This window comes from Hyperolius riggenbachi, chromosome 1, assembly GCF_040937935.1.
Source record: "Hyperolius riggenbachi isolate aHypRig1 chromosome 1, aHypRig1.pri, whole genome shotgun sequence".
Classification (NCBI taxonomy): Eukaryota; Metazoa; Chordata; class Amphibia; order Anura; family Hyperoliidae; genus Hyperolius; species Hyperolius riggenbachi.
This window is the reverse complement of record NC_090646.1, coordinates 165,684,307-165,706,928: the sequence shown is the minus strand read 5'-3', so window position 1 is coordinate 165,706,928 and position 22,622 is coordinate 165,684,307. Positions and strand designations below refer to the sequence as shown.

Here is a 22,622-nt window from a genome sequence, read left to right as displayed (position 1 = left end):
TGTGGAATCTGCAGGAGTCAGACAAAAGAGGTTGGAGGCAGGGCTTCTCAGCACACGCCGCGCTCCGTATAATGCCTGAGTTTGACGTGGGACTCCCGAATTACTTCTCCATCCGAGTTACTAAGATTCAGAGGGGGAATAGTAATTAATGTCGCCCAGAATTCCAGCAGCAGCAGGGGGAGCCATCATTCAACTCACCCGCCACCATTACTACTCAAAAATGTAAAATAACAAAAAAATGTATTGTGATTACAAAATGACATATGCCTAACCTTAACTTCAAAGTAAATAAAACAAAGATAAAAAAAAAAATCACTAAACATTCACTTTAGGAATAAATGTCCAGAGGTTACACAACAAAACAGGTCACAAAGAATGTAGCCCCCCTGTACACTTCAGACACCATAGCAGGCCTAATGCTGGGAATACACCATACACCATCTCCTGCTGAGTAGAACAATGCCTAATTGCTAGGCAGATAGATGGTTAGATAGATAATTTCAAACATGTTGGAAATTTTCTATCTGGCAGGTAAATCTAACAGAAAACCTAATGCTGGGCATACATGACTCGTTTTGAGCCCTTAAGATGGGTCGATAGATAATTTCCGACATGTCCGATCTCCCGCCCGATCGAGCGACGAAACAATCGAGCAGGAGAATCGAGCAGCAAATTCGAGCCCAGCATCACAGGAAATTGTATGGTGTACTCCCAACATTATGGCTGCTCACATACCCAGCTATACTATCATTTTAGGTATTAGTTAAATCATAAACCTCATATATTATAGTATTAGTTAATATAATAATAGTATTAGTATAATTAGTTCAGAACTGTGAGGCAAGAAATATGGAGGTCTTTGTCACTCTTAATACACCACAGGTAGTGAAATACTATATTGTGTGTGTTACTTTGGGATTCCTTTGCCATTTGAAGATTGGGATTATCATAAAAATGCATACACCGCGACACTGAATAAAGGTTATCTACATCTACATATAATAAAATGAAAAAAAAAGCTTAAAAAAATATGTACAGTACACAAAACTGGCATATTAAAAACAAACCTGTAATGTTCCATCTCGCTCAGCACATATTCTTAATGCCATAGAACATGAAATTGTACATATAAATATCCTTGCATCTGATCCATCTGTGAGAAGAGACATCTCACTAAGGACCTAGAACAGTGAAAGTAAATATGATGTCAGAAAGTTTATTAACCCTTGTACACGTGGACATAAAAATTAAAATTACCTTTACAAACATGTCTCACACAAATAAAAAAAAATGAAATTAAATATAACGTACATCTGAATTTCAAATGTTAGAGGACAGGGTTAGACCTTGGAGGTGGAGAGGACTTATTGTTGAAAGAGTTTATAGGTACAGAATAACGCTGCTAACAAGGACTTCATCCCTGTGACACCCTAAGCGCTGATAGCTGGTCTGTGCATGATCAGCAGAATATCTGGTGAGCGATTAGTGTAACTGTGTGGTGGAGAACACAGGAAGCAGGGTGTCTAGAGTGGGGTACACTTTGGGCCTGATTCACAAAGCGGTGCTATCAGTTAGCACGCTGGTGAAAAGTCCTTTATCATGCCTAAACTCAGTTTAGGCATGATAAGTTTAGGTGTGATAAGTTTAGGTGTGATAAGTTTAGGCATGATAAGTTTAAGCACCAACTGCGTTTGCACCGCAGTGCACAGCTGATCAAAAGTTTTGCGCTAGCAAAGTCTGGTACACTTCGCATAGAGTTTAATGGTGCTGCTTTGCATGCGGGACTTTGCACGCTATCTACACTTATCTGAACTTAGCATGCCTAAACTTATCACACCTAAACTTATCACACCTAAACTTATCACACCTAAACTGGCTTTTCACCAGCGTGGTGCAATGGTTATCATGCCTAAAGTCTCTAACTGGGTTAGCACCGCTTTGTGAATCGAGCCCTTTGGGCTCGATTCACAAAGCGGTGCTAACCCAGTTAGAGACTTTAGGCGTGATAACCATTTTTATCATGCCTTAACTCAGTTTAGGCATGATAAGTTTAGGCATGATAAGTTTAGGCATGATATGTTTAGGCATGATAAGTTTAGGCATGCTAAGTTTAGATAAGTTTAGATCGCATGCAAAGTCCCGCACGCAAAGCAGCGCCATTAAACTCTATGCAAAGTGCACCAGACTTTGCTAGCGCAAAACTTTTGATCAGTTGTGCACTGCGGTGCTAACCCAGTTGGTGCTTAAACTTATCACGCCTAAAAACTTATCACACCTAAACTTATCACACCTAAACTTATCATGCCTAAACAGAGTTTAGGCGTGATAAAGGGCTTTTCACCAGGGTGCTAACTGTTAGCACCGCTTTGTGAATCAGGCCCTTTGTCTGCATGAGCACCGGGTTAAAGGCTATTAGTGATGTTACAGGTTCACACTAAGGGCCTGATTCACAAAGCGGTGCTAACAGTTAGCACGCTGGTGAAAAGCGTGATAAGCATAATAAGTTTAGGTGTGATAAGTTTAGGCATGATAAGTTTAAGCGCCAACTGGGTTAGCACCGCAGTGCACAGCTGATCAAAAGTTTTACGCTAGCAAAGTCTGGTGCACTTCGTATAAAGTTTAATGGCGCTGCTTTGTGGGACTTTGCAAGCGATCTAAACTTATCTAAACTTAGCATGCCTAAACTTATCACACCTAAACTTATCACGCCTAAACTTATCACACCTAAACTGGCTTTTCACCAGCGTGGTGCAATGGTTATCATGCCTAAAGTCTCTAACTGGGTTAGCACCGCTTTGTGAATCGAGCCCTATATGCTTTATAATCCCTTCTTTCTGAGGAACTCTGAGACAAGCTGCTGACAGTATTGGAAGACTGCTGTGGGAATTTAGAGCTGTAAGACCAATACGATTTCTAGCTGGTCAGCATTTACATCTGGTAAGCAAGTTTTCCTCCTTGTCTGGTGAAGGCTGAGCACAGACACACACGGAGGGGAGCACTCATTGGGCCTGATTCACAAAGCGGTGCTAACAGTTAGCACGCTGGTGAAAAGCCCTTTATCATGCCTAAACTCAGTTTAGGCATGATAAGTTTAGGTGTGATAAGTTTAGGTGTGATAAGTTTAGGCATGATAAGTTTAGGTGTGATAAGTTTAGGCATGCTAAGTTTAAGCGCCAACTGCGTTAGCACCGCAGTGCACAGCTGATCAAAAGTTTTACGCTAGCAAAGACTGGTGCACTTTGTATAAAGTTTAATGGCGCTGCTTTGCGTGCGGGACTTTGCAAGCGATCTAAACTTATCTAAACTTAGCATGCCTAAACTTATCACACCTAAACTTATCACACCTAAACTTATCACGCCTAAACTGGCTTTTCACCAGCATGGTGCAATGGTTATCATGCCTAAAGTCTTTTAGGCATGCTAACTGGGTTAGCACCGCTTTGTGAATCGAGCCCATTGTTGTAGAGACACTTAGGGCTCGATTCACAAAGCGGTGCTAACCCAGTTAGAGACTTTAGGCATGATAACCATTGCACCATGCTGGTGAAAAGCCAGTTTAGGCGTGATAAGTTTAGGTGTGATAAGTTTAGGTGTGATAAGTTTAGGCATGCTAAGTTTAGATAAGTTTAGATCGCTTGCAAAGTCCTGCACGCAAAGCAGCGCCATTAAACTTTATACAAAGTGCACCAGTCTTTGCTAGAGTAAAACTTTTGATCAGCTGTGCACTGCGGTGCTAACGCAGTTGGCGCTTAAACTTAGCATGCCTAAACTTATCACACCTAAACTTATCATGCCTAAACTTATCACACCTAAACTTATCACACCTAAACTTATCATGCCTAAACTGAGTTTAGGCATGATAAAGGGCTTTTCACCAGGGTGCTAACTGTTAGCACCGCTTTGTGAATCAGGCCCTTAGGGCTCGATTCACAAAGCGGTGCTAACAGTTAGCACCCTGGTGAAAAGCCCTTTATCATGCCTAAACTCAGTTTAGGCATGATAAGTTTAGGTGTGATAAGTTTAGGTGTGATAAGTTTAGGCATGATAAGTTTAGGTGTGATAAGTTTAGGCATGCTAAGTTTAAGCGCCAACTGCGTTAGCACCGCAGTGCACAGCTGATCAAAAGTTTTACTCTAGCAAAGACTGGTGCACTTCGTATAAAGTTTAATGGCGCTGCTTTGCGTGCGGGACTTTGCAAGCGATCTAAACTTATCTAAACTTAGCATGCCTAAACTTATCACACCTAAACTTATCACACCTAAACTTATCACGCCTAAACTGGCTTTTCACCAGCATGGTGCAATGGTTATCATGCCTAAAGTCTTTTAGGCATGCTAACTGGGTTAGCACCGCTTTGTGAATCGAGCCCTTACTGTTTGTGTGTGGGAATCTGCAGATAAAAACAGGTTCACACTATGCCATGCTATATGTTTCTCTTTGAGGTATAAGTGGAGCCATATGTGAGACACTATCAGGAGGAAGAAAAGAGTGAAGCACTTCTTTGACAGTCGAATAGATGATCTGTGATAAATCAGCCGTTGAACGTCGGTGAGAGTGTTTAATTTTACCAAAGACTGGCGATTGCGTTATACAGTGGAACTGTTGTGCATAAACTGTTTTGGTGGTGAAATACTACGAGGAGTGAGCGCTGTACAGACATTTTATTATAGTGACTCTAGGGGGAATTGCTACCCTCAGCTGTATAGCGATCAACCTGTTTTGAATTACTCTATTTAGTATTAAGACATTGGAGATTGCAATACTCAAGGAGCGCCAATACCACTTTCTCTATACAATGCATGACACCAATTGGCGTCAAGCCCTGGGGGAGTGGTTTGCAGGGGATCGCAGGGGATGTGTGCGCATCCCCGAGCTCCGTCATCAGTCTGCCAACAATGATCGCTGCTATTAGACTGTTAGACGGTGAAACCGATGTCTGTTTACATTGTACAGCGCTGCGATCTACAGCAGCACAGTACTGGGGACAGCCGTGTCACTCGGCTGTCCCCTGGGAAGGCTTAGAGAGCAATCGGCTCTCATAGGCTGATTCCTATGAGAGCTGATCGCTGTGATTCGCTGTCGGGGGGGAGGGAGGTAATAAGAATGTGAAAAAAATAGACATTTATTTAAAAAATAAAATACAAATAAATAAAAAAAAAAAAACATTACAGCAGCGATCAGAGTCCACCAACAGAAATCTCTGTTGGTGGGCAGAAAAGGGTGGGGGAATCACATGGGTGCTATATAGTATGGCTCTGCAGCAAGCTTTAAAGCTGCAGAGAACTTAATTGTAAAAAATAGCCTGGTCACTGGGGGAATGGGTGGGGCGCTGAGGTGGTTAAGCATTAGTTTTTACTGCTGAGTGCTGAGTGATAACTTGAAAGTACTCACATCATTCTGCCCACGCATATACAGTGCTGCAGTGCTGCCCATAATTATTCATACCCCTGGCAAATTTTGACTTAAAGTTACTTTTATTCAACCAGCAAGTAATTTTTTGATGGGAAATGACACAGGTGTCTCCCAAAAGATAATAAGACCATGTACAAGAGGCATTATTGTGGAAAAAAAAAACATTTCTCAGCTTTTATTAACATTTGAGTAAAAAGTCTCCAGTCCAAAAATGTACAGGATCTTCTAAAAAAATTAGCATATCGTGATAAATCTCATTGTTTTCTGTAATGTACTGATAAACATTAGACTTTCATATATTTTAGATTCAAATACACACAACTGAAGTAGTTCAAGCCTTTTATTGTTTTTCTTACCACGATGGTCGGAGCCATGCTTATGCGCTTTGAGTCCCACGGGAGAAAAGCGCTTTACAAATGTTATTTGTTGTTGTTGTTGTTGTTATTGATGATTTTGGCATACAGCTCATGCAAACCCAAATTTCCTATCTCAAAAAATTAGCATATTTCATCCAACCAATAAAAGAAAAGTGTTTTTAAAACAAAAAAAGTCAACCTTCAAATTATTATGTTCAGTTATGCACTCAATACTTGGTCGGGAAACCTTTTGCAGAAATGACTGCTTCAAGGCGGCGTGGCATGGAGCCTGTGGCACTGCTCAGGTGTTATGGAGGCCCAGGATGCTTCCATAGCGGCCTTAAGCTCATCCACAGTGTTGGGTCTTGCGTCTCTCAACTTTCTCTTCACAATATCCCACAGATTCTCTATGGGGTTCAGGTCAGGAGAGTTGTCAGGCCAATTCAGCACAGTAATACCATGGTCAGTAAACCATTTACCAGTGGTTTTTCACTGTGAGCAGGTGCCAGGATGTGCTGAAAAATAAAATCTTAGTCTCCATAAAGCTTTTCAGCACTTTTGAACCAGAAACAGTGGCAGAAGCGCCTGACCTGGGCTATAGAGAAGCAGCACTGGACTGTTGCTCAGTGGTCCAAAGTACTTTTTTCGGATGAAAGCAACTTTTACATGTCATTCGGAAATCAAGGTGCCAGAGTCTGGAGGAAGACTGGGAAGAGGGAAATGCCAAAATGTCTGAAGTCCAGTATCAAGTACCCACAGTCAGTGATGGTCTGGTGTGCCATGTCAGCTGCTGGTGTTGGTCCACTGTGTTTTATCAAGGGCAGGGTCAATGCAGCTAGCTATCAGGAGATTTTGGAGCACTTCATGCTTCCATCTGCTGAAAAAGCTTTGTGGAGATGAAGATTTCATTTTTCAGCATGACTTGGCACCTGCACACAGTGCGATAACCACTGGTAAATGCTTTACTGACCATGGTATTACTGTGCTCAATTGGCCTGCCAACTCTTCTGACCTGAACCCCATAGAGAATCTGTGGGATATTGTAAAGAGGAAGTTGAGAGACGCAAGACCCAACACTCTGGATGAGCTTAAGGCCGCTATGGAAGCATCCTGGGCCTCCATAACACCTGAGCAGTGCCACAGGCTGATTACCTCCATGCCACGCCGCATTGAAGCAGTCATTTCTGAAAAAGGTTTCCCGACCAGGTATTGAGTGCATAACTGAACATAATTATTTGAAGGTTGACATTTTTTGTTTAAAAAACACTTTGCTTTTATTGGTCGGATGAAAAATGCAAATTTTGGAGATAGGAAATGTGGGTTTTCATGAGCTGTATGCCAAAATCATCAATATTAAAACAATAAAAGTCTTGAACTACTTCAGTTGTGTGTATTTGAATCTAAAATATATGAAAGTCTAATGTTTATCAGTGCATTACAGAAAATAATGAACTTTATCACAATATGCAAATTTTTTTAGAAGATCCTGTATACCCTTCTCAATAATCAATAAAAAAGCTTTTATTGCCTATTACAGCAATCAAACGCTTCCTATAATTGCAGATCAGCTTTTTGCATGTCTCCACCGGAATTTTTGCCCATTCATCTTTAGCAATAAGTTCCAAATCTTTCAGGTTGGGGTGTCTTCTTGCCATCACCCTGATCTTTAGCTCCCACCACAAATTCTCAATTGGATTCAAGTCAAGAATCTGGCTAGGCCACTCCAAAACGTTAATGGTGTTGTCTGCTAACCATTTCTTCACCACTTTTGCTGTGTGTTTTGGGTCATTGTCATGCTGAAAAGTCCACTGGCAAAGGCCAAGTTTCTCTGCAGACTGCCTGATGTTGTCGTTGAGAATCCTCATGTATTACCCTTTTTTCATGGTGCCGTTTACAGTGATTAGGCTACCTGGTCCATTGGCTGAAAAACACCCCCAAAGAATTAGGTTTCCACCACCATGTTTGACAGTGGGGATGGTGTTCTTTGGGTTTAAAGAGAACCCGAGGTGGTATTTAATTATGTTAGAGGGGCACAGAGGCTGGTTGTGCACACTAACACCAGCCTCTGTTGCCCCATGGTGTGCCTCTATGTCCCCCCCGCACGCCGCTATATCCCCCGCAGTGCTGGCGACACGCAGTGCGTCGCCAGCACAATGTTTACCTAAGCGCTGTCAGTCAGCGCCGCTCCCCTGCCTCCTCCGCATCGGCGCTACCCGCCCACGTCACTTCCCTCCTATCAGCGGGAGGGAAGGGACATGTGCGGGTAGCCATGATGCAGAGGAGGCGGGGGAGCGGCGCTGACAGAGAGCGCTTAGGTAAACATTGTGCTGGCGACACGCTGCGTGTCGCCAGCACTGTGGAGGATATAGCGGCGCGCAGGGGGGACATGGAGGCACACCATGGGGCAACAGAGGCTGGTGTTAGTGTGCACAACCAGCCTCTGTGCCCCACTAACATAATGAAATCCCACCTCGGGTTCTCTTTAAGGCTTTCTTATGCCAAATGAAGGAAACATCATTGTGACCAAACAATTCAATTTTTGTTTCATCTGATCATAACAGAGAAGACCAGAAGTCTGCTTCTTTGCCCAGATGAGCATTTGCAAAGGCCAAGCGAGCTTTTGTGTGCCTTATCCGAAGAAGTGGCCTCCTCATTAGTCTGCATCCGTAGAACCCAGCAGTGTGCAGTGTCCGTGGGATTGTTTGCCTTGAGACATTGCCACCAGCAGACTGGAGGCTGTATGCTCTACAGAGCTCCCAAAAGCGCTAGGCATGAACAATGCTTTTAAGGTGGAGAGATCACACAGGCTGGGTCCCATCAAATCGGATCAAAAAATCTCCAAGACCTGTCATTGCCCGCCATCTTGATTATGCAGAAAAAACACACTTCGGGCCTGTCGCTCACAGAAACACTTGGAGATACAAAGCAATAAGATTTTATTATTTGCAGACTATTCAGCTGAGGTCAACCGGGCCCGCAAGGCCTTTAATCCGGTCTACCAGATCTTAGTAATAGATGGCGTTCGTTTCTTTTTGAATTACCCGGCGATTCTGCATATTATTGGGGAGGATGGTAAAACTTCATCTTTCATCTCACCTACTGAAGCTGAAAAGTTTATTTCAATGCACTTTAATAAAAGATCTCCCAGACTCTCCCAGGACTCACCTTCAAAACAACGACTGGGAAACAAGGGAGACACTCTGCAGAAAAACGGTGTCCCCACCTCCAGCCAGGAATCAGTGGTCTGGGAAGAATGACTCCTTCCACTCTCTCTGCATCTAAATATTAGGAGCTTGAAGTCAATTCCATACATTTTTCTTTCTTTTTTTAATTTCTCTTTTTTTTCTTTTATTTCATTCACTTCTGTGGGGGAAGCAGTCTGTTGTCTATTTTGAAATGATTTATTATGATGTTCATATTTAAAGGGGGATATTTGCAATTTCAAATGAAGGGGTTCAGAGTGTGCGCAGTTGAAGCATGACTGCACACTCTCAGAAGAGCAATATTATTGGCTATTATCCTATTTCAGATGCTTTTAAGATATGCATGTCATGTGTTTTCTCTGTGCTTGTTCTATCATGGCAATGCCTCTCTCAGGAAGAAGGGAGTCAGAAAGCTTATTGGGATAGGATTGGGTTAATATGGGAAAAGGATGTGAATATATATCAGCATAAATGTAGTTTGATACCAGTTTTCCTGCTCCTTTTGAAAAGCACAACCACTCTTGGGTCACATGTTGATTTTACTTTAAGTTCTCTTTTAGTTTAGTTTTGTTTACCCTTTTTTCCTTCAGGTACACATCTTTGTCTCATGCAGGTTCTGGCCAGCCGCCCCTCCCCTGCTCCTTTGGATGCAGACTTTCGTGGTGCAGCTGGGACACCACAAAGTCTTTCTAATATGATAATTTCTCACATACATGTCACAACACTCAACACAGGCTGTTTCAGCCTCCACGAGGATTGTGACGTGGAATGTTAGGGATCTAAGGACTCTGCAAAAGCGATCACAGGTGCTCCGACATCTGGATAAACTTAAGGTAGATTTGGCTATACTACAAGAATCTCAAATGAAACAGGAGGATATGATGCTAATGTCTAAATTCTGGGTGTGTCAGGTCATAGGGGCTCCTTCAGGGGGTAGACGAGCAGGAGTTTTACTCCTGGTCCATAGATGATTTCCTGGCAAGGTATCATCATACACTTGTGATGAGGGAGAAGGGAGAGGGTTAAGAGCTGAAATCCTCCTGTATGGCTTCATGTATGTGATTTTTGCAATGACATTTAAGACTTTTGGAAAGGGATGTTTACTGAAAAACTTAATACTAAATCCCCTCACTGGAAAGTGAACCTTTTCTTTTAGTTGTGGTTTTGTTTTTCAAACCTTCTTTTCCAATTTCTTAATTCTCTTTTTTAAGAATAGTTTATTGATTTTTGTTTATTTTCTTGCACCACCCTTATAATATATTATCCATGTGGGGCTTGATTCACTAAACTGTGATAACTCATATCACGGCCGTTTTCAAGTGCATTTTCGTGTTCGCGCATGCAATTGCACGTTTTTACGTGCGAACACGATATCGTTTTTGCACGAAAATTTGTGTTTGCGATTGCGTGCAAACGCGAAAATGCGCGCAAATACGGCCGTGATATGAGTTACCATGGTTTAGTGAATCAAGCCCGTGATTGCTTAAGACTGGGACATACTAATCATGAGATTACAGGTATATGAGTGACCAGAATGTTGTTTGATTTCTTTTAATACCTTTTTTAAGTTTGATACCTTTTTAGTGAAAAAAAAATAATTCTAATCATTTTTCATGAAAAATAAGTGCTAATAACCCCCCCCCCCCTGCCCCCAAGCTTTCTGTGCTGGGATGACTCAAATACCGTCATCCTTTCCAACTTTAAGATGACCAGATAATTTGAACCTTGGAACTGTCTCTCTTCATCCCTAAGCCTCATCTACACGGGTAGATGAGGCTGCGATCCGGCGTCTCGATTAGCCACCGGATCGCCTCTTCCGCGTGCCCGCCGCGTCCCCGCTCGCCGCACGTGCGCCGCATTCGATTTCCCGCTCGTGCCCGCTCATCCCCGCCGGCGCCGCTTATCTTCCGCTCGATTCCCTGCCATTGTCCCCTCGTGGGGAGCGAGCAGGGAATCGGCGGTGCGGAGATCCGTCCTGTCGGATCTTATCAATCAAGCCGCATTAGTGGCTCGATTCATAAGGAGCATCGCGGCCGCATCTACTCGTGTAGATGCGGCTTTATTCTTGTAAAGGGCCCAATGCCCAAGATCTCCAGAATGGTTTATCTCAAAACTAATATATACAGTACTTTGAAATGTTTCATCCTTATTGGTGCCATTTGTGAATGTCCCAGACTGAAATACAGTATTACTTTTATTACTAGACAGCTTCAGCTACTGACCTATGAACAGAAGATAAAAAGCTCCAGTAAGGGACAGAGGTGAAGTGACTCAGTACGTGTAACGTGTACCTTTCTGCTATAAATGCATAATATTAATAATAATACCCCTATCACTAATTTAATCTAGTTAAATTTGTAAAAGAGCAGCATAAGGTGAAAGTGGTGGCCCATTTTACTTAATTCAACAAAATTGGTGCCAACAATCGAATACAGTATTTCAGGATATAGTGTAATTACGCTGACCGCAGCTGTGTACCTGCTTCCTTGATGTTTCAGGCTTCATTTTGTTTTCTGCTGAGTTTCAACCAAGTCAGTAAAACATATGCGCTACATGTATTTAATCTCACTGACCGTGTAAAGATAATAAACATGCATTCAAAGAATACCTGTTTTGTCATATTTTTCATGTGTTGCATAAAGGTAGAAGAATCCTGTTTTTCAGCTGCTTGGAGGCTTGTAATGAGTTTGGTGAAAGCTTTCTTTATCTGTTTACCATTCTAAATGAACAAAGAGGTTAAAGAGTGGTCAGTACATACTAACAGGTGAACAGGAAATAAAATCGAGAACTTTTCTGCATACGACTGAACAATGTAAGTGTTTACTGCACAATTCAATATAAAAATGATCCTCAGTGGGTCTTTGTACTCAGTTTACATGTAGGAAATCACGCTGGGTTTTCTAATAATAAGCTCATCTTTGCCTGCATGGACGGGAGTGTATAGCTGGTAAAGGAGCAGGTGAATTCATAATGGCAGGATTGGACTCTGGCACTTGGTGGCAGGCTCATGTTCCACCACAGGAGGAAGAACTGGGCAATTCAGTTAATTTGGGCACAGATTGTGCACAATAATTTGGGCACTGCAATAGGTTGCTGTAGAAATTGTGGCTGTGGCTATGGCAGCCAGCTATAGTATAGATGAACTCCTGCTTAGAACTCCGGCTTAGAAGAATTAGCTACAGTACTAGCATCATGATTCAGTGGTGAAAGTGTATGGACCCTTTCACATTGGAGCGGTGCAGTGTGTCAAATTAACGCCCGGAAGTCATGTTAGTGTATGGCGATGCAGGTTTTTTTAAAAAGAGTTTACTTTGCGACGACGCTTCCGTGCACTTCTGCATACCACGAAGCAGGAAGTGACCACAAGCACATGTCACTTCCTGCTTGTCTAAACGGCAGACAGGGAACACCGCGTACTAACGTGGTGTTCCCTGAAGGCCTGTTTCTGGTGGTGCAATGTGGTGCGGCGCGACTGCCGCACAGCAATGCTACCGCCAGTTTGTAGTGTTAAACCGGCATCAGTAATTTGCTATTATGTAACCAAATGGTGGCGGTTTGACAGGGAGTACACTATGATAGCGGCAATAGATAGTGGTGGAGGCGATAACTATGGGAGAAAGTTAGTGTTAAATGTAAAAGTAGTTGGGAGGGCAGTGCTAGACATAGGGGTGTAGGTGGGGGGGATAGTGAAAACAAAGCTGTGGTGATATACTGGGGTGCTTATGATGCAAGGATAATACAGGAACATATTTCTTCATTGTTATTTAATAAGCTTGACTTCTGCTGTACTAAACTAACACTCATAGCCTAGAAGAGACTGAAGTGCAACTGTGTATAAGTCCATGCCTAATTGTATGTTTGAGCAACCCTACCGTATAAGATTGTGATTGCATTGTGTGTGGGGCGTTTGTCATACGTCGGCCTAAAGCGCGCAGCTGACCCAACGTACGAAAACGCCAGTGCGAGTAGCTCGACAGCAGAGTGGCTAACAGTATCGTTCGGAACAACTGTTAGTGGTTTTGCTTCACTACAGTGTAAGATTGCAATTGTGCGTGTTCCCGTATTTGGCCTAAGCGCAAATCTGACCTGAATACGAAAACGCGGATTGCATGAGCGCTCGACCGCAGAGTAGACGTTTCTAGCAACAGCTAGTGGTGGCAGTAAGGAGCGTTTGAGGGGTCCCAGCCTTGTCTGTAGCTTGAATAAGGCTGTTCCCCACTTGAACTGATCAAACCCGCAGTCGGGAACCGTATACGCAGGCGTGCCGCGGGCCGGTTCCTGACAAAAAGCATATGACAAATCAGTTAGATTTAGATTTATGCATGAATTAGAAGTGCATGCACCGCACATCTACATAGCCTTTCACTTGGGTTTCAAAACACTACAATATAATATTGCTGCTATATTCCCAAGGATAATTAGTCCAGGGAATAAAGTATCAGAGTACCATATATAGGGATTATGTTTCATCATATATCAGACAAGCTGAACAGCAAAAATCCAGTGTGCCTTTTCCATAAGACCCGGTTGACACTGCCATAAAAAACATGTCTGTTCAGGGGAAATGAATGGACCTGACACTAACGGAGGTGAACAGATCCTATGTTAATCAATAGGATCCAATCACATTGCTCCGTTGACCCGTTCCACTGAATGGACTGCAAGTTTGTGGTGGGAGGGAGTTTTATAAATCAACGGATGCTTTGCATTGATGGTGTGCTAATGGAACAGATAAAAAAACTGATGCCTTTTAAGAACCGATCAGTTTTTACACGAATCAGTTTTTTTTATATGGCAGTGTAAACTGGGCCTTAGATATGAGGAGAATCTCATGGTTTACCACTAATTTAATTTCCGTTGGTTTTTTATACTGTTCTTTAATTCACATCTTAATTCTTCTACCACTAAAGGCGGGTACACACGCCATACTGTAGCAAATGACGAGTCTGTCAGACCCTCCCGCTCGGTGGACTTTCTGCCGACAGTAGCACGTGTGTACAAGCTGTCGGCAGTTATTATCGTTCGCCCGCAGCGCTGTGCGGCGAAAATGTTGCACGGTGGGCGGTAATTCGCCTTTGTCGCATGCGGTGCGCCAAAAACTTTGCATATGGTGCCTCTAAAACAAGGTTGCACCGTCAGGCGCACTGGTGCGACGTTTCAGGGGCACAATATGCAGCGGTTTCGGCGCACTGCATGCGATGTTTCGCGCGCACCGGTGCACCGTTTTCGGCACACAGAGTTAATGCGCGAAGTGCGATGTTTTATGCACTATGTAGTTTTGCGGGACTATTAGTGTGCGCAAAGCTACTTTGCGTGCACTATGCGGCTTTTCACTGGGGCGATAACCAGGGATGCTCAAATCCGAATTCGGGTGAAACCCAGATAGTTGCTATCCGGATTTCACCCAGTAAACCTGTGCGGGGTGGGTGGAGGGGGTCAAGCTTACCTGTCTGATGTCTTCTTCGGTCCGTCCCTCGGCGCCTCCCACGATGCGGTCCACGCGCATCACGTGACTACAAACACTTCCTCCTTCAACCAGGAAGGAGGAAGTGTTTGTACTCACGTAACCGCCGCGTGGAAAGCATTGTGGGAGGCGCCGAGGGACGGACCGAAGAAGACATCAGACAGGTAAGCTTGACCCCCGCCCACCCCGCACAGGTATCTGGGTGAAATCCGGATAGCAACTATCCGAATTCACCCGAATTCGGATTTGAGCATCCCTAGCTATAACACTTAGCGCCCTTTTATGAATCAAGCCCCTAGTGTAATCACAGTAAGTTCAAAAATTGTGAGTAATTGTGTAACATGTAAGGTTTATCAATATCATATCTTACCTTTTGTAGGTACATTCTCTGATGACTATTTGCATTGATGTGATATCCAAAAACTCTGAGATAATCAGACTCTTGTCCAGCAGTGAGTACTACGTTTATTTGATTTCCAAGAGCATTAAGAATCAACATATGCAAAGCATATGTCTGTGAATTGTCTAGTCCTTCATCAGAAACCATCATAAAATAAGGAACATGATCAGTAACAAATTCCTTCCATTCCTCACAAAGGAAGTTGGAGAAGGTGTGTACTGTTATGTCTGTATTATTTTCAAGATGCAGCATAAGCTGGGTGCGTAAGGAGACAAGGTCAGATCGCCCAGTATAGAAATGTTCCATATCCTGTTGGTTAAAAAAATTAAAATCCCAGAACCATGATAAAGACTTGCAATGCATAATGTTGAAAAATACACTGAGGAATACTCTATGGGCCTGATGCACTAAACCTTGCTGATGCAGCAATGGCCATAGTCTAAATGATTGCTGGCTACCAAAGCTTACTGAGGCCTTAATTCAAGTTTGACTCACTAGAGTAATGTGGCCCGAAGTGTATAAAAGTTCGAGCCAATACACTCACAGTTCTTAGTAGTATTTTATTGCACAGTCTCTGGGGTGGGGTTCTTCCCTGCTTGCCTGTTTTCATCAGCAGCCTTAATTGCAGTGTGGCTCTTTGATTGAAGGCATCGCCGAATGTTGTTTGCGGTCTTCTATTTGGAGGAGCTTGGTGCTCTTTGAGCTCCTATTCTCAGCTAACTGTCTGCCTGCTCCTTCACAATGTACAGGCTTGACCAGAGCTTGTGGCGGGTAGAGATGTACCGAACGGTTCGCCGGCGAACGGTTCCAGGCGAACTTTAGGGGTTCGCGTTCGCCTGCACCAGGTGAACTTTTGCGAAGTTCGATTCGCCCCATAATGCACTATGAGGGTCAACTTTGACCCTCTGCATCACAGTCAGCAGGCACATTGTAGCCATTCAGGCTACACTAAGCCCTGGAGCCCCCCCCCCCCCCCTTATATAAGGCAGGCTGCGGCAGCCATTAGCCTCACTCTTGTGCCTGCTAGAGACAGACTAGGGACAGCTGCTGCAGACTTGTTCTTCTAGGGACAGATTAGTTAGGTTCTTGGCTGCTTAGCTTGCTCCTGGCTGATTTTTATTGCTTTTATAGCACCCCTCAATAGCTCTTTTCAGAGCTCATCCTGTACTTTTTTTTTTCTGTGTGTCAAACTGACACTTTTGTTGCATGCACAGCCTTGCTAATTGATAGTGTGTGTGCCACTGCCAGCAGCCCATCACATTCAGTGACTACCTGTGTGTGTAACAGGGAGCTGCACATTGTACTGCCCAGTACTGCATATACCCAGTACCTGTTGTGTTTACTTAACCCACCTCATCACTGCATATACCTAGCTTTGTGTTGAGTGAACCCAGCTCACTGCATCTAACTACCTGTTGTGTTGAGTGAACCCACCTGGCCACCTCACTGCATCTAACTACCTGTTGTGTTGAGTGAGAACCCACCTCACTGCATCTGAAGTACCTTTACTGTTCAGTGAACCCACCTCACTGCATCTAAGTACCTTTACTGTTCAGTAAACCCGTTTCACTGCATCTAAGCATCTAACTACCTATTGTGTTGAATGAACCCCCCTCACTGCATCTGAGTACCTTTACTGTTCGGTGAACCCAGCTCACCGCATCTTACTACCTGTTGTGTTCAGTGAACTCAGCTCACTGCATCTAAGTACCTTTACTGTTCAGTGAACCCAGCTCACTGCATCTTACTACCTGTTGTGTTCAGTGAACCCACCTCACTGCATCTAAGTACCTTTACTGTTCAGTGAACCCAGATCACTGCATCTAACTACCTGTTGTGTTGAGTGAACCCACCTCACTGCATCTAAGTACCTTTACTGTTCAGTGAACCCAGCTCACTGCATCTTACTACCTGTTGTATTCAGTGAACCCAGCTCACTGCTTCTAAGTACCTTTATTGTTCAGTGAACCCAGCTCACTGCATCTTACTACCTGTTGTGTTCAGTGAACCCAGCTCACTGCATCTAAGTACCTTTACTGTTCAGTGAACCCAGCTCACTGCATCCAACTACCTGTTGTGCTCAGTGAACCCACCTCACTGCATCTAAGTACCTTTACTGTTCAGCGAACCCAGCTCACTGCATCTAAATACCTTTACTGTTCAGTGAACCCAGCTCACTGCATCTAAGTACCTTTACTGTTCAGTGAACCCAGTTCACTGCATCTTACTACCTGTTGTATTCAGTGAATCCACCTCACTGCATCTAAGTACCTTTACTGTTCGGTGAACCCAGTTCACTGCATCTTACTACCTGTTGTGTTCAGTGAACCCAGCTCACTGCATCTAAGTACCTTTACTGTTCAGTGAACCCAGCTCACTGCATCTTACTACCTGTTGTGTTCAGTGAACCCACCTCACTGCATCTAAGTACCTTTACTGTTCAGTGAACCCAGCTCACTGCATCAAACTACCTGTTGTGTTGAGTGAACCCAGCTCACTGCTTCTAAGTACCTTTATTGTTCAGTGAACCCAGCTCACTGCATCCAACTACCTGTTGTGCTCAGTGAACCCACCTCACTGCATCTAAGTACCTTTACTGTTCAGTGAACCCAGCTCACTGCATCTAAATACCTTTACTGTTCAGTGAACCCAGCTCACTGCATCTAAGTACCTTTACTGTTCGGTGAACCCAGCTCACTGCATCTTACTACCTGTTGTGTTCAGTGAACCCAGCTCACTGCATCTAAGTACCTTTACTGTTCAGTGAACCCAGCTCACTGCATCTTACTACCTGTTGTATTCAGTGAACCCAGCTCACTGCATCTAAGTACCTTTATTGTTCAGTGAACCCAGCTCACTGCATCTTACTACATGTTGTGTTCAGTGAACCCAGCTCACTGCATCTAAGTACCTTTATTGTTCAGTGAACACACCTCACTGCATCTAAGTACCTTTATTGTTCAGTGAACCCACCTCACTGCATCTAAGTACCTTTACTGTTCAGTGAACTCAGCTCACTGCATCTAACTACCTGTTGTGTTGAGTGAACCCAGCTCACTGCATATACCTAGCATCCCCCCGAGATGGACAAAATGGACAAACCAGGTAGAGGAAGAGGTAGAGGCAGACCCAGAGGAAGGCATACCAGGCACCGGCAGGTCTGTGCGAGGTGGTGTTGCTGTGATTTCGTGCGGACCTGGCCCAAAATACAGTGCTCAGAAGAAGGCACGTGCCATCACTTCCCAAGATCAGGACGTGCTTGACTATTTAACACAGAACACCTCATCTCCCGCAGCCACCAGTGCTACAACAAGCACCACATCTGCTGCATTTGACACTTTGCAGGAGTTATTTGGTGGTGGTGGTGAAATCACTGATTCACACCCACTACTGCAACAACAAGAAGAAGACGCAGGTACACCACCTCATAAGTCTGAGTTAGGTGGCGATAGTATGGACGTAATGTGTGAGGAGGGGGATGATGAACCACCTGAAGTTGGTGCAGTTGAGGAGGTGTCTGAGGAAAGCGAAGCTGGCCAGGAGGATTATGATGACGATTATACGGATATCACATATGTTCCCGGTAGAGGAGATGACCATGGTTACAGTTCAGAGGAGGAGTCACTGAGGAGTAGGAGGAGACAACTCCATGATAGAAGCAGAGGGAGCTCGTCCTCAGAAACAACTGGGGGCATTGTCCGGTGCCATGTATCGCCAGCTATGGCCAGCCAGCCAACATGCCCTTCAACGTCAGCTGCTGATGCCACCGTAGCGCCATCACCCCAGTGGGGCTCGGCGGTTTGGAAATTTTTTCACGTGTGTGTCTCAGGTCGGAGCAAAGCCATCTGTTGTCTCTGCCAGCAAAAATTAAGCCGTGGAAAGGCCAACTCTCACGTAGGGACAAGTGCCTTACGAAGGCACCTGGAGAGAAGGCACAAACAGCTATGGTAAGAACACCTGAGGAAAAGCAGCACCCCTCAAAAGACAAGCCACCCTCCATCTCCTCTTCCTCCTTCAGTTGCATCGTCTTCATCCACTTTCTCCCTTGCACCTTCACAGACACCCTCCTCCACAACGCCTCTTCCCTTCAGTGATTCCTTCTCCTCTGCCCACAGCAGTACCCAGCTGTCCGTGAAGGAAGTATTTGAGCGGAAGAAGCAAATGTCTGCCAGTCACCCTCTTGCCCGGCGTCTGACAGCTGGCGTGGTGGAACTATTAGCTCACCAGCTATTACCATACAAGCTGGTGGAGTCGGAGGCTTTCCGTAAGTTTGTGGCCATTGGTACACCGCAGTGGAAGATACCAGGCCGCAATTATTTTTCACAAAAGGCCATACCCAAACTGTACCGTGCAGTTGAGAGGCAAGTGGTGTCCACCTGACCACGGATGCCTGGTCTGCCAAGCACGGGCAGGGCCACTACATTACATACACAGCCCATTGGGTCAACCTGGTGACCGATGGCAGCAAGCAGGGAGTACGTGGCTGCGCAGCGGACCAACTTGTCACACCTCCACGGCTTGCAGGCAGGCCTCCAGCCACCTCCTCTCCACCTGCTACCACCGCTTCGCTGTAGTCATCCTCCTCCTCCTCCTTGGCTGGTGCCGCGATCTCCTCTCCAGCTACCCAGTCCCAGCACCCCAGGGCCTATGCTGCATGCCAGGTACGACGGTGTCACGCAGTGTTAGACATGTCTTGCCTGAAAGCGGAGAGTCACACTGGAGCAGCTCTCCTGGATACTCTTAACAAACAGGTGGAGCAATGGCTGACCCCGCACAAGCTTGAGATCGGCAACGTGGTGTGTGAACACGGCAGCAATCTCATTGCTGCGTTGAATTTGGGAAAGCTGACAGGCATACCCTGCATGGCACATGTGCTGTATCTGGTCGTGCAAAGATTTGTGTCCAAGTACCCAGGCTTAGAGGATGTTCTGAAGCAGGCCAGGAAGTTGTGTGGGCATTTCAGGCGCTCTTACAAGGCCATGTCACGCTTTGCGGACATTCAGCGTAGAAACAACTTGCCGGTGAGACGCCTGATTTGCGATAGCCCGACTCGCTGGAATTCCACCCTGCTGATGTTCTCAAGCCTGTTAGACCAGGAGAAAGCCATCACCCAGTACCTGTATCATTACAGTACAAGGACACAATCTGGGAGGATGGGGATGTTGTGGCCCAACAACTGGACACTGATGCGAAATGCATGCAGGGTCATAAAGCCCTTTGAGGAGGTGACCAAACTGGTGAGTCGCGATGAGGGCACCATCAGCGACTTGATCCCCTACGCCTACCTCCTGGAGCGTGCCGTGCGTAGAGTGGTGGATACAGCTGTGGAGGAGCGTGAACGAGAAGGATTACGGCAGCAGGAGTCGTGAGAGCCATTTACACCCAAACCCGATGTTCCCACAACACCTGCGGCAGCACAGAGGGGGGAGAAGGAGGAGGAGGAAGAAGAGGAGTCGTGTGGGGAAGGAGAGGAGTCAGACTCTGATGATGGTGATGATGAGGAAGGTGTTTCTGTGGAGGAGGAAGAGGCGGCGGAAGAAGAACAACCACGGCAGCCGTCACAGGGGGCTTCTGCTGCTCCACGTTCCCGTGGTATTGTTCGTGGCTGGGGGGAGGAAGAGGAGTTGCATCCCCTCACTGAGGAAGAACAAGAGGAGATGGAGAGTACGTCTGCATCTAGCATTGTGCAGATGTCCTCTTTCATGTTGTCCAGCCTGTTGAGGGACCCCCGTGTCAAAAAACTCAAGGCGAATGACCTGTACTGGGTGGACACGCTACTAGACCCTCGGTACAGGCACAAAGTGGCGGACCTGTTACCAACTCAACACAAGGCGGAAAGGATGCAGCACTTGCAGGACAAGCTGTCGATGATGCTTTACAATGCGTTTAAGGGTGATGTGGCTGCACAACGCAATCAAGGTACCACTGGCAGTAACCCTCCTCCTCCCAAGTCCACGCAGGCAAGGACAGGACGCTCCAGCGATCTCAGGGTGATGTCGGACATGCGGACGTTCTTTAGTCCAACTCCTCGCCATAGTCCTTCCGGATCCACCCTCCACCAACGCCTGGACCGGCAGGTAGCCGACTACCTGGCCTTGAGTGTGGATGTAGACACTGCGAAAAGCGACGATGAACCCTTGGACTACTGGTTGCGCAGGCTTGACCTGTGGCCAGAGCTGTTCCAATTTGCCATACAACTTCTCTCTTGCCCTGCCGCAAGCGTCCTGTCAGGAAGGACCTGTAGTGCAGCTGGAGGCATAGTTACTGAGAAGAGAAAGTCACGCCTAAGTCACGACAGTGTTCAGTACCTGACTTTTATCAAAATGAATGAGGAATGGATCACGGAGGGCTACTGCACGACCGAAGACTAAGTCAGTCCCCACACACAGCATCTCTGCCTGCAGGCCGCTTGCCTTCTCCGCCACCACCAACAGGGTCCAGGACTCTAGGCGGATTCCTGAATTTTTAAGGCCGCTGCTAGCAGCGGCCGCTACACTAATTTTTCTGGTGCGTGTACATGCCTGGCTAATTTTTCTGGCTGCACTGTGGGCGGCTGCAACAAAAAAACAAAAGGCATGTACATGTGCCCATCCCCCTTCGTGATCATTACCTTGCCGCGGTGAAGGGGCTTGCGTATCACAATGAAGCAATGACCGCCGGCTATTTGAGTGTCTCGGGTGGGGGTGGCACACAAAAGATAATAAGGTCGTTGCTTCATTGTGGTCAGACCAAATTTGATCAGCTGGACAGTCACTGTTGTTCTATCATTGAGCTACCACAGCCTGGCGACCATATGTCTGCTTGAAAAACGCCACGGCCTACACTCTGGCCATGTTGCGCACCAGTCCAGCACAGCCGTCACTACGCAAACAGCTGTTTGCGGTGCGTTACACAGTGAGTTTGGTGTGTCAGTGTGAAGCAGAACTCTAATTACACTCCCTGATTGATGTATACCCATGCAAGATGTTTGAAAGCACTTTAGGCCTGCAATTTAGCATTCAATGTGATTTCTGCCCTTAAAACGCTGCTTTGCGTCAAATCCATATTTTTGCCCGGGACTTTGGGCATGTATCCCACTCCGCCATGCCCCCTCCAGGTGTTAGACCCCTTGAAACATCTTTTCCATCACTTTTGTGGCCAGCATAATTTTTTCTATTTTTCAAAGTTCGCCTCCCCATTGAAGTCTATTGCGGTTCGCGAACTTTTACGCGAACCAAACCTTCCGCGAAAGTTCGCGAACGTGGTTCGCAAACCGAAAATCGGAGGTTCGCGACATCTCTAGTGGCGGGCTGATGCAGGCAGTTTGGTGGCTACAGATGGCCCAAACTGTTCACCTCCACAGGAGGTGTAAGCATTTGCATTGGCAGGCAAACCCATGGCGTGTTCAACCCACCCCCTATCCATTATAATGGAGCCAAAAATTGAGCCCTCACCCCAGAGTCAGCAGACACATGGCAGCCAATCAGCTATCCCTGCCACCTGGACTGCCCCCTTTCCCCACACCTATCAGAACGCCAGCATAGCAGTTATTTTCCAGTCTGTGTTTGACTTCTGTGCTATTAGGCAGATCAGGGAAAGCGTGCTGCAGATAGGGAAAGCGTTAGGTAGGCCTGTGTTCTGTGTCCTCAGTGCAGATTCTTGCTGCTACCACATTGTCCTAAACAGCTAAGCCCTTCTTAGGGCTGGCACATTGTTTTTGTTGTTATTGTTTTGCTGTTCTGTGTCCAGTGCACAAATTAGCTGTTGGAGACAGGTCTGCTGGTCTTAGTAGAGCACTGACCATAACC

The 22,622-nt window shown here is 45.6% G+C and overlaps 1 protein-coding gene across 1 annotated transcript in view; it reads right to left on the bottom strand.

Annotated features, from left to right (window-relative positions):
* LOC137563181 (probable ATP-dependent RNA helicase DDX60) overlaps positions 1-22,622 on the bottom strand; it is a 231,692-nt gene that overhangs the window by 195,662 nt on the left and 13,408 nt on the right. The window contains exons 4-6 of the mRNA XM_068275363.1: positions 14,806-15,144; positions 11,580-11,690; positions 1,068-1,181 (exon numbers count right to left, since the gene is read on the bottom strand). Of these exons, the coding sequence (XP_068131464.1) occupies positions 1,068-1,181; positions 11,580-11,690; positions 14,806-15,144 (564 nt within the window). The remainder of the gene's footprint in view (positions 1-1,067; positions 1,182-11,579; positions 11,691-14,805; positions 15,145-22,622) is intronic.